Raw genomic sequence first — 13,258 nt, 5'->3', positions numbered from 1 at the left:
AGCAAGAGCTCAAACTGATAAGGCTGTGGGCCAAGTGTTTGCTTATCTAGCTCATTACTATTAACATACTTGAAACACATTGAGACCTTTAAAATACGACCACTATTAAAGCCGTAAGGGGAAACACAAACTGGCAGTATGTGACCAGCTTGACAGCAAAACACGATAATAAATGATTTTTGGATTTTACTGATACTGACAGTTGTTTTGTATAACAAAACCTTTAATTTGAAAACCACTATACAGTAAGTCTCCTACATGTGAACATTTGAGTTGTAAACTTTACAAAAAAAACTCAATAAAGATACAAACATGCATATTTTTTCAGTGTTAAATTGCTCACCCTATCCTCCGGAGATTGCGAGTTCGATTCCCCAGTGATGGGATGGGAGGCACTTAGTGCTATCACATCATTCCTGGCTCTACAGCCAATCATGGGTGTTTGTGAGCTCACGCAAGTGAAAGGAGCGGATAGCACTGTGCTTTGCACCATTTGGGGCAGTGTGGCTGGCATCGTAGCTGGCGTCAAGAGACAACAGTGAAAATAATAGAGACGAAAATGAAAATAATAGATGAAAAAGTGAAAATCAGTGAGAGATTCCAGCAAAATTTTAAAATCCCAGCTATTGCACATTCTTTTAATGTGCATCATTTAACCATCTGTTCTAAAGAACAAGGACAAAATCATGGAAAGTGTTAGTTTTATATTGTGTCTAGTCAATTGTGTTAGTATTCTAGTACCAAGACAAGGGTTGTTGGACTTACAAACATATTGGGCTTACAACGAGCTGTTGGAACGTAACTTGTTTATATTTATGGGACTTTCTGTATACCCTTATTATTGATACCCTTTATTATCTTGAAACTTCCACATTTTGAGCAAACCATCACACAAGCCATCAGTGTTTTGAGCAAAAGCCAAAGTGTAATGTTGAGCGAAACTCAGATGTAGCAAGACAGAGTACATGTGTGTGAATGAGAGGAACCCAAGTGGAACGGTGAGGCTACAGGGAGAAGAGGTAAAGAGGGTGCAGGACTTAGGGTCAACGGTCCAGAGCGATGGAGAGTGTGGAAAGTAGGTGAACAGGTGGGTACAGGCAGGTTGGAACGAGTGGAGAAAAGTCTCAGGTGTGTTATGTGACAAAAGAAAATCAGCGAGAGTGAAAAGAAAGGTGTTTAAGACAGTGGTGAGACCAGCGATGCTCTACGGCTTAGAGACAGTGGCACTGAAGAAAAGACAGGAGGCAGAGTTGGAGGTAGTAAAGCTGAAGATGTTGAGGTTCTCTTTGGGAGTGACAAGGATGGATAGGATCAAGAATGAGTTAATCAGAGGGACAACCCACGTTAGATGTTTTGGAGATAAAGTCAGAGAGGCCAGATTGAGGTGGTTTGGACAGAGTAATGTTCAGAGGAGAGATTGTGAATATATTGGTAGAAGGATGCTGAGGTTGGAACTGCCAGGCAGGAGGTCTAAAGAAAAAACAAAGAGGAGATTTATGGATGCAGTGAGAGAGGACATGAAGTTGGTTGGTGTAAAAGAAGAGGATGCAGAGGATAGGGTTAGATGGAGGCAGATGATTCGCTGTGGCGACCCCTGAAAGGGAACAGCCGAAAGACAAAGAAGAAGAATGGCAAGGCAGACTGCTTGCTTCTTTCTGTCACATAATCAGCAAAGTGAAGATAATTCCTTTGCAACACATTTGCTGTTGTGAGCGAACTAAATGTGTTCAGTGGTTTTTTAGAGAATGTTAGGCAAGTAAAAGAATTTTACGCTCTTACTGCTGTTGTAGTATCCAACATAGCACATAGCTTCGTAAAGTATACAGTATAACATGATGTCCAAACATCATCCAAATTGCATGCTGTCCTTATTCACTGAACATTTTGCAGATATTAAGTGACATACGATAGACAGGTTTACGTCTGTGATACAATTTGGATGTGGTTTGAACACCTTGTTATATACAGTACAAGTTATGTAGAATACTGTAGTGTGAAGCAAAAAAATAATGTTTCTAAAAGTTCAATCTACACAAGCGTTATGTGTACAATAGACATGGGGTGTATGCACTGAGTGTGAGAAGCTGTACATTAAGCTGACATACTGTAAGGAGATATCATGTACTGAAATAAAACTAACCCAGTTAAAGGAGGAGAATGATGATGCTGTAAACTGCGGTTTTAGTATTGCTTATAAAGTTCTTCTTGATCTTTAACAATCTTTGTAATTAAAAAGGTTTTGTCTGCAATAAAACTCCACACTTTTTTCCTCTATTTAATTTGCTGCTACAGTACTACTTGCTGTCTGAATCATTACACAATTACAGTCAAGGCATGAGTTTGCAATAGTTTATGAAAAATCAACCAACATATTACTGCTATTATATTGCATACTTAATTACTAATTTAATCACAAACACAACTGCAGACTGATCTATCTGTTGTGCTAGAACTGTGGGAGGTGGGCGTATAGCATAAAAAAAATCACACAAGAACCACAAACAATTTTGACTTAATATTTTGGAAATTTGTGCACCAAATATTCTCTTTGTAAATATTCTCTTCTCAGGTTGCAATACTTCTTGCTTCATCTAAAAAAAACTGTAAAATTGATTTATCTCATTTTGCTGTCTCAGTTTCAGAGGCTCTGTTCATAGCTGACAAAATGCCTGATACTTCTGTACAACTTTTTGCCCATCAGTGGCGTAATACCTGCAAGCTGACTGGCTTTGCACACTTATATATTTACACCCTTCTGCAGCAGTTTAATACAATAATATCATTTATCAACAATAATAGGCTAGTGGGTCTTTTCTATAATGAAAATGCGCTTGGTGGACTTTCACAGTTTAACAAACCAAAATGAGAGCCATTTAGAAATATCAAATTACCCTGAAAGATTTTAGGCCAATCAAGAAAACACTCACCACACTTACTCTGGTTGAAATTCGTAAACATATGAAACCCACAGGACTAAATCAAAGATACAGTGCAAAAATAAATCTAATTCTGGTTTAAGCTTAATAAGCCTACAATTTTTTCAGTCTTTTGAGAAACATTTCATGGTAAATCTGATTAACTATTTGCAGTTGCGATTTTTTTTTTATGTTATAAAAATGTATACAATGCTTCCAAAGCTAACATTAAGGCCATAAAATACAAAAAAAATAAATGAGTAGGAATGAGGGGATCGTTGTATCAGTTATGTCAAAAAAAAAATACATTGCATTTCTAAAGGACCAAAACTAAAATTTGAATTCTAGAATTTTTTAGAACAAAAACGTCTTACGTTCATGTACCTCAGTCTGAACAGGCAGTGAGTAAGAATCAGGGCACAGGAGACAGACTAGACATTTTTCTTCTTTCAGTCCTCACCATAATCAGATTAAGTCCTGAAAATCTATATAGATCTATAGTTTAATTGAAAGTCTGGTTTCAAACATTACTAGAAAAGAAAAAAAAACAAAAAACAGCCAGGCCAGGGCTTATGATCTATCCCCTTCACATGGGCATCTCTAAACGATTTCACTGAAAGCCTGGCCCAAATCATTACGACGTAATTACAGAACCTCCAGGGACATTTAGCATGATCTGACACTACTGCGCTACTCACGGGGCTGTTTCCAGCACCCCGTCACAAGAATGACAATTTGCTCCAATTTTTCTTCTCTTTTTCATCCAATGACATAAAGCGTTTTCTTTCTGTCTGTTGTGCGGAACTAACCTCAGTGGGGAATTAATTATCCAATACATGCATAAAATATATTAAAGCATCGTCACTGTTGCTACAATGTCCTAGAAAACAACACTGTTTCTCTAAATATGATGAATACTTTCTACGTTCGAGAGCAACATGAGCTGTAGTAATTCCATCCACAATTAAAGCCATTAAAACAAAAACATCCGCTTGTTTGAGGTCAGTTATGTCCTAATGGTTTGATCAATTTGTGCAGATGGATAATAACTCACCGTTTTTTTTTTGTTTTGTTTTTAATGACACAGCTTGCTCTGAGAGAGTGCAGTACAACTCGAAGCTAAATGATTCTTCTTCTCCTTTTCCTCTGTATGGATCCCAGGACAGCTGGACTCCAGCTGGAGTTGACCTCCTCTCCTCTGCTACTAATTACTCAATTACAAATTAATTACTAAAGACTGAAAGGACCTTGGTACAGTAGTAATGAAATCATTTTTTTTAGGAGGCCACATCATTAAAAAAAAAAAAAAAAAAAAGCAATGCAACCTAGTCCGAGATGTCTGTAAGGGAACTTAGTTTCAGCCATGATCACTGTTTTTAGGAAAATTATATACTGTCTCCAGGGCTCCCGGCAAGGAAATGACAGAAAGGTGACTGTTGTTAAGCCAATGTGTATTTGTGTGGGTGCAAGCCGTTAAGCCTGAAAGGACAGCAATTTGTCCTTTATGCTCTGACATCCAACTCTCATTAATATGTGCAAACCTCTCCTCATGGGCAGGGAGGCTGGAACGCGTGAAGCTTCCGTAACGCAAAGGAAAGGTTAAAAAAATCCACACTGGCTTTTTGGGTTTTGTGCCCCTTGGCACCAGATGCAGCATCATTAAAATTCAGCTCAATCTTGCTGTGTCTATGCAACAGCCTCCTTCTTCTTCTTCTTGCACAGCCCAAGCACTGAGCCATCGTATCTCTATCTCGTGCATGCACACAGAGCTCTCAAACATGACCACCAGAAGAGTTAAACGCCTGTTTTCGTAAACTACTACATTTCATTCCGCTCACAAACACCACTGGAGGCAGCAGCTGGCAAAAGTACTGACAAAGTAGTGAGTCTATACCCATGACTAATCTTCCCACATAGCAACATGGGTTCAGGTTTACCGGAATAATAGCTATGGAGTTAGTTCGAATATATATTCCAGAGAGACATGTAAGAACAGTGTATCTCAACATGATATCATGATTACACAGCTTCCAGTCAGTACAAGGGCTGAGACAAGAAGCAAATGCAAAGTTAACAGAGTTAAGCTTGAGTACTTTTGGATAAAGGAGATTTGTAGTAGTGTGAATACAAACCACGTTATCAAAAAAAAACACAACAGCAAAATCAGAAACACAATCTTGGAAAGAGTAGGTCCATGTTGAACATTACTTTCATTTTTGTGTTCTTTTTTTTATTGGATTGTTAACTTCGCTAATAAAAACTGTAACAATTAGTATAGATAGTGACGAATCTACGCATATGCATGAACCCCTGACAAACGCTTGATGTGTGCTAAAGTCTCAAAGGAATAAATGGAAGCCTACGATAGCGACATCTCCACTAAAAAGTCTGCAACAGCAGTCATTTACTACTCCAATGCCAGACGTCCATAATGTTTCATTGGCGATGGCGGTTTATTCTGCTGAAACACTCTGACCCATGCTTCTTGGTTATGTGCGGGAGGCAATGAATTGTTTCACAAAACCATGAACACAACCATTAGTGTTTCACAAACCTGGTAGTATGAGTTATAAGAGCTTGGAGTTGAGTTGGAAAAATTATACCTTTATTCCTTTATTTATCAGTTCTGTAGCTTGTACTTTGTGTATTATATCATAGTGTCATTGCACTCGTAATTGACACGGGCAGTGCTATTAGCTTCACACTGTTACATAGTCTGACATCAAACCCGAGTAAAAGGACAAATAATAACTACTCTGAGTCTGTGACTTTGCTTCATGAGAAATAGTATTATTTTATATTGCCTGTGGCACACAACTCTCCAAAGCTTGCATTTGGTTAGTCCCCTTAGTGGAAAGTAATAAAGGCATTGTGGAGCTAAAATAGCTACTACAGTTAGTACAAGACTGGACCCAAAAATAAGTCATGTTGTAGTGATGTTATGTACAAAATTTAATGAACAATGATGGTAAAATACTTAATTAATGCAAATAATAAACAGAAAGTTAACTGTAGCCACAGGTTTGAAATCAAATTCATTTTCAATATGTATTGACATATTTTAAACTTTAAAGTCATCGCACTTGTGCCCTAAGCCATTCGATCCCCTGTGGTAACAAGTCAAACATCAGTTTGTACTGCAGGTGCATAGAGACATCAGGATTTATATTTGATGGATCCACTCGAACAAGATGATGCATAATACATGACAAGCTTTTAGGACAAGCATGTAGGACCACTCGGATACTCGTTTCCTGTTCCTGTAAGTTATTCCATTTCATTCCAGTCTAACCCCGGTGAGGGTCATATGTTAATATTCAGTCCTCTGAGGTAATAGGGTAATAGAGTATGCTAGGCTATGAAAGCATTTTTGTCCCATTTGCCGGACCTGATTTAAATTGCAAATGAAAAGAATTTTTACAAAATTCTGAAGGACATTATGTTGATCAAATGCCACTATCAGAAAGTATGTGTTCTCACCATAATAAACCAACGTCATATGTGGCCCATTAAAAAGAAAGGGTTAAATAGCACAGGTCAGATTATCATCAAATGGTGCAAATACTTAACTCACTCAGTTTTTTGTTTTTCGAAATAAAGCAGCGAGGGAGATGTTAAACAGGGGGTCACCCAACCACCATGTCCGTTAGTTTATCTAAACTTCTCAGTTTTCTCTAGTGGGAAATGTGGCTGCCCAAGTAAATTTACTACTACAGCCGAGAGTGTATACTAGACAGGAATACACTTAGAGTTCTCCCCAGGCAATACTGGAAATCCCTACACACACACACACACACACAAACACAGTTGCAATTGTAATCTGAAAAGGCTGGGGAAATCATTAATTTTCAGAAAGAAGAAAGTAAACATTTTGATAATGACTTGTTAGTTGACTTATCAATAATAATAATAATAATAATAATAAAGAATGTGGGTCTGCAAACTCATATTTGCAGACATTTTTTACTTTTTTCACTCTTTAAGAAGGAATATTTATGACAGCTGTTTAGATTAGTAGTAGACTGTAGTTATCAATAATAACAATATTAATACTACTACAGATGTCTTTTCCCGCGTTACCTGAGACAGGGCTCTCCGGAGCCCACTTGGTGCCCGGGTACAGGAGCTGGAAGGATGAGCGCACTTCGTGGCACTTTAGGAGCTGAGTGCTCGGCTCAGAAAGCGGCAAAAACAAAGCGCATAAAACCCACCACCCGATAAAGTTCACTCCGCACATGGTCACTGACAAAAGGCTCATGTGATAATTAAAGATCGCCGTACTTAATTAAAGTAGATATTGATGAACCGCGTCCTGTTTCTGATTCCGCCAAGTCTACCTTAATCTAAAGCATCCGCTGTTTAGGACACAAACTATCCTCCTGGAGATCCTCCTCCGGATCAGCAGGGATCCTTGTTATCAGGAGTATTATACAGCAGATCTGCAGTTGACATGAACAGCCTTCATGCTGCCGATGTGTTCTTTTAGAAACTCTTCTTCCATTGGCGGCATCCACAGCTGAAGGGTTGCCAGGTCTGTACAGAGGCGCGCACATGTGCGCTAGAATATCGCCCTCCAGTGTGCACTCGGGATCAGTCACCAGCTCACTACCTCACATTTAAAGACATATTCGGATTATCGCATCATTTTTGACCCACTAAGATTTTCGCGCGATTTTCTCGCAGATTGTTTTGGCATAGTAAAAGGTACAAACTAAATATCATGTAGACTTTATTGCACAAACCAAACAAAGGACTATTGAGAATTAAGATTAATTTATTTAGATTTAGGCTATGCAAAGTCAACCTCCCTAAATTATTTACATTGTGAACTTTCCTCTGATTAAAAAGTGTTTGGTATGTTTGGCAGCATATCTTATTCCTATACATCTTATCAGTCAGTATCCCTTCTTAAATAGCAGTATAATCCATAGTCACGTGATTAAGATCGCCTTTCCACATCGTTCGGGAAAAGGTCTTGAAATATTCGCAAGATTGAAAAACTACCCGTTTTTACTGCTTTTTTTTTTTTTTTTTAAAGAAATGTCCCATGTTGTACAAAGGGTGCACTATGTTATATTTTAACATGTATTTAAAATGTCATTTGATTTTAATTATTTAAAAAAATAAAAATAAGCGAACACATCTTCAAGCATTACAAATAATAAGTGCAAATAAAAACATGCAAACACTAAAACGGCAATGTTTTAATACAAACAACGCAAATAATTAATACCCCGTTTGTCTTCCCCTTTGTAAACTATTTATTAAATGTTACGCTACCCTTGCTCACTGTGTAAGACCTATGCCACTTATCACAAAAATAACCATCTCTTGAAAGTAGTGCAGGAAGAGACAACAAAATAAAATTTATTTATCTTTGTAAAATGTGTTTATTATTCAACAGGCATTTAAAAAGTCAGGGGAAAGAATTGTATGCAATGCATCCAAAAAATAGTCATTACAATTAACATTCACAGAGCATTTTGTTTTACCATTCAAATGAACTAATTGCACGTTTAGCCGAGATAACTTTAGATCAGTAGAATTTAAATATTGCAGAAAATTATATTGTATTCACGCGACTCTACACTGCCATCTCGTGGTCTTTCTGTACGTGTTAGTAAGTGGCAAAAAAAAATGATTTAACACCAGATACAGGAGTATTTTGATTTATTAATATTTACATAAAGAGGATGATACTATTTAAAACTAGTGTAAGTAATCGCCACAAGTATATATTTTAAAAGTCTGTGTGGGGGGTCGCGTGATCTAGCGGATTACAGATGGATACCGTGCAATTTTTTATTGGAAAAAAAAAAAAAAATCAAGTATTGCTAAAATTGCAAAGTCATCCACCCGGAAACAGCAAGACAATTTACATGCAGCTAGAACAAGAGTGACATACATACATAAATAATTACATTTAATAAATAAAGAAATAAGCCAGGGTATGTGGCCTAAATCAGCTAGTAAAACAAATTAATGAACACACCCTTTCCCAAAAAGGTACATGCATACAAGCTTTAGCAGGGTAATTATAACCCAAAAGCTGCCTTTGTGATGACTAATTTTAGTTTTAGCCCTTTTTTTTATGAAGTTTTCCTCTGTAACCGCCAGTTTTGCATGGATTTGCACAGCACATTATATTAAGGCTGGATGCAAACCTGCAAAACTCGCCGTGCAACAGAGCATTCCCAGAGCTGCTCCAAATATCCTGATGCAGATGACCGGCAATACATGAAGTGCACACACTGCAGTAGATCTGCGGCCACTACCTGCACTGTGAGCACTTTGGAACTGCCAGGACGACAAGCCACACGCGCGAAGTGCCACTGGAGAGTGTGTTAAATAAGAAAGCGTGGTTAATAATTCAATAAGGTTTACACACGATTCACACAGGCCAAGTCCAGTCGTTTAATATACACTGTCTCCTGCCGGAAGGAGCATCTAGCGCAGTAGATACTACACTAATTCACTGACTACACAAGATGCACCTTAGCAAGAAAAGTGTGAATTGGTTTTAAAGTGCTTTTCCAGGAAGCAGGATTCGCGGGAATTTTCCAACACCCTGTAGAACAAAAACATCAAATTAAATTACAATAATCCCAAATGACAGAATTAATGATGAATGAAACACGTGGTCGATCATTTGGGAAAGTAAGCCCCAAAACAAACCGATTAACTTGATTAACTCGACACGGGGGAGAAAAAAAAAACTTGCAACAATTATAAACGCACATGATTTCAAATTCGATGGATTACGATCACTATCACAAACATTAATCACTTTGGTGGATTAACTGAAAGCATGTTACCAGTTGAATTTAAAATTTCCAACATAAATTTCATAACCCAAAAAGTTAATAAGTAATTCATATAATTTAGCATAAAACATAAAAAAATATATTAAATATAACTTATAACAACAACAGAGTCTGATGACCGATCACGTGGCCTTCTTAATCACCCAATAAAGTATATTGTTGGAGCAGCAGATTAATGGAGGACTACAAAGCGGGAACCAAGCACATGCACTGCTGTTTTTGTATATATCCATTTAAATATCAGACTTTCTTAATACACACGATTAATTCGGAAAATTGCTTCATCATAAACTCTTATCCAAACCTGGGTTACTTCAATGTGGGAGGAATTTGGTGGTAAGTCACGTGGCCTTCCCAATCCCTAGTGGATACCATTAAAGATTTATTACAAACATAATATGAAATTTTAGGTTACGTGTCGGAACTTTTATTTTCTGGTTTTGTATTTGAAATGTAAAGTTAAATTTAGCAGACCGAATTTTAAGCTAATTATCTGAGTTCTTCAGGCAGCGTGTTGTCCACGCGCCATTCATCATCAAAATGGAGGATCTCCATTGAGTAGAACGGAAGGAACCAACCAAAAACCAACACAAAGTACAACCAACCCGAAAACCTAAACCATTTCCAAAAATAGGATCTAGTTTATTATTTTCAAACTACATCTATAACAACTTATAAACATGACATTTCCCTCGTGACCTCAGTGTAATAAATAAATAAATAAATAGCAGTAGAAAGGCCTCCTAACGCCTCCTCATTGTTGTAGATGAAGAACCCGTGGAAGACGATCAGCTTCTCAGAAACTTCGGCAGGATTTCGTGGTTGGGTCTCATAGTTATTAGAAATGAATATATAAAGCTGATAAACCAGCACAACCGGTAAGCCTAAAGTTGTGCGAGACTGAGATGTGTTTTAGGCCACCTGCAACCCAAAAGCAAACACGTTTAAAGGGGGAAGGGGAGTTCGAATTACCTCCAGAACTGCTGGTGTAAAATTTAGAAAGATATAAAAGTCGACTATACACACACACTAAACAGAATGTTCAAATATCCACATATATTCTACACTCACCCAGGGCGTTTAAGTAGGGTATACAGTTCAAATATTTAATAACCCAATTTTAAGAAGCTTCATGAAGTAACCAAAATTTGACTGATGAATTTGCCCAAAGTTAAGAAATATTGCTGTAAATCCACTTCGGGTCCCTAATAGGTCTATGAGGATTGTAGAAGGAACTCCAGATTTTGAAGTGTTGGGTTTCACCTATGAAACACACTGAGTTGAGATCAACACAGTAACAAAGATATCGCATTAGACCCGATACGTGGGAATAACAAAACTGAGAAAACGTGGACAATAAAACACGTTTTATTTTAATTTATTGAAAAAATAATAATGAATACAAATATGTTGTGAAGGCTAACTTGATTTAAATGTTACTGTCTGGTCATGCCCCACACTATCTGTTTCTACTTCCTAATATTTAGCGGTTAATTCAGGCTTTAGGTGTTAATTTAAACAGGTAATAGTTTTGATTTTTTTTTATTTTATTTTATTATTATGATTTTTTTTATTATTATTATTATTATTAATATATATATTTTTTTAAATAGGAGTCAAAATAGAACTGACGTATTTCTCGAAAACTGAGAAAACAAGTCTTTTTAAATCATGAACACAGTGAAAACATTTTAGCAATATATTAACTACATGTTAACTCTGGTTAAGTTTTCTATAATGGAAGCTGTGGGTTGTCACACAAAAGCCTCTCCAACGAAAACACTGAGTTTTTAGACACATACTCAAGTCGGGCATTCACAAACAAAATGTAAAAGTAGCAGAAAGTGTGTCGAAATGAAATCAAACGAAAGAACAATTTATACAACATTTATAAAAGTTAAATGTATCAGTTACCTCTTCGAAAACTTGTTTTGAATCTTCGAGAATCCAAAAGAGGCGCGAACGTCTGGTCATGTGTCGGGTTTGAGCGCCTCCCCAAAGTGCTCTTTCCCTCTCTCTCTCTCTCACACACACACACACACACACAAAATTCCCTGCACCCAGGGCACGACAACATCCGCTACTATTCAATTTGCATAATTGTTGCGGCTTTTCTGTCTTTGATTCCTGCTTATTAAGCCAAATGAACACAATCTGATACGCTTCACCACGTTACGCCTTTTAATAGTCTTAAATAACTTCTATCATCATAATAAACTTAAATATTTAAACAACTACCTAAAATCCTGATAACTAATCCACTTTGATCGTTTGAAAAAATAAAGCAACAATGAACCAAAAAATAGTTGGGATTATAAAGCAGTAAATCTCAAATAGTCTTTGTAATTATTATTATTCGTTGTGTTGTCGTCTTACTTGAAGTTATAGCCTAAAAAAATCATCTTATTGTGCCGAGATTTTTAAAAATCATACACAAAACCTAATCTTGGGACTCTTTGCAGAGAGCTAGTGCGCAGATGTTTCATGTTGAAGCCATGTCGCCTGTTCTCGGTTGACCACAAAAAGTTATGTCAAGCATGTAATTGAAGAGCATCTTTTTTTCCTGGGGGTTGGGCAAGAGCAAAAGGAAACAAGACTGTGCACCAAAAATTAATAATTTAAACACGAAATCAAGTTAAGGGGGGAATCCTAAATGAGCAACACTGTGTAAGAAAATGTCTCTTAGTTGTAGAGTTGGCTAAACACAGTGTGTTGCTGAAGTATTTCCTTTTGGTTTAGGCGCCTTATCGAATAGCTGGAAATCCACAGGAAGGCTGAAATGACCTCTGCCCTGTGTAAACCCTACCCCCCACAACTCTATAGGGCCATTGTGCTGTGCATCAAAAGCAGAGTTTTCCCTAAACATTCCCGTGTGGATTTTCCTCTGGTCACCAGCCCCACCAACTACCACTGCTTATTTACTGCTAGTGGTGTTGTGTTTATTTGTCAGAACTCGCCTAAAGAATTACAAGATGCATTCCTATTTATCAACTAATGGTTATTCTGTAGGTATACATAGGTGTATATCTTATCTGTACTTAGTATTTATAAATATGGTGGATCATTTGGTTTGATTTATTTGGTAAGAAATAATAATAATGTGTAATATTGTCATACGATTAGCCATACACCATTGTCCATGCACAAAAGGTCCTAAAGGTAATCTAGATACTATATTAGATGTCATGCTAAGTTTAGTTCATTGTATATTTTTTATAAAATATAGCATACATATAATTATAAAAATTTAATATGATTTTGATATATATAAAAAAGAAATAAAAAAAATGCACTAATGCAAGCTATCCTGAAGAACATTCATACTGACAGCGCCTCGGTCTTCTTCTTCTTTGTCTTTCGGCTGTTGGAATCATCTGCTTCCATCTAACCCTATCCTCTCCTCTGCATCCTCTTCTCTCACTACATCCATAAATCTGCTTTTTGGTCTCTATCTAGACCTCCTGACTATTGTTTCAATATTTGGAAGTGTTATTCCTAGGTTCGGCCAGTAGGGAGCAG

General features: G+C 37.0%; 1 protein-coding gene across 1 annotated transcript in view; it reads right to left on the bottom strand.

Annotated features, from left to right (window-relative positions):
* Positions 1–7,353, bottom strand: part of gpc3 (glypican 3) — a 124,967-nt gene extending 117,614 nt beyond the window's left edge. The window contains exon 1 of the mRNA XM_053506141.1: positions 6,996–7,353. Coding sequence (XP_053362116.1) covers positions 6,996–7,173 — 178 coding nt within the window. The 5' untranslated portion in view covers positions 7,174–7,353. The remainder of the gene's footprint in view (positions 1–6,995) is intronic.
* Positions 7,354–13,258: the final 5,905 nt, after the last annotated feature.

This window comes from Clarias gariepinus, chromosome 10 (assembly GCF_024256425.1).
Source record: "Clarias gariepinus isolate MV-2021 ecotype Netherlands chromosome 10, CGAR_prim_01v2, whole genome shotgun sequence".
In the NCBI taxonomy this organism is placed as follows: domain Eukaryota; kingdom Metazoa; phylum Chordata; class Actinopteri; order Siluriformes; family Clariidae; genus Clarias; species Clarias gariepinus.
The sequence above is the reverse complement of the archived record's forward strand: the minus strand, read 5'-3'. Positions and strand labels throughout refer to the sequence as shown.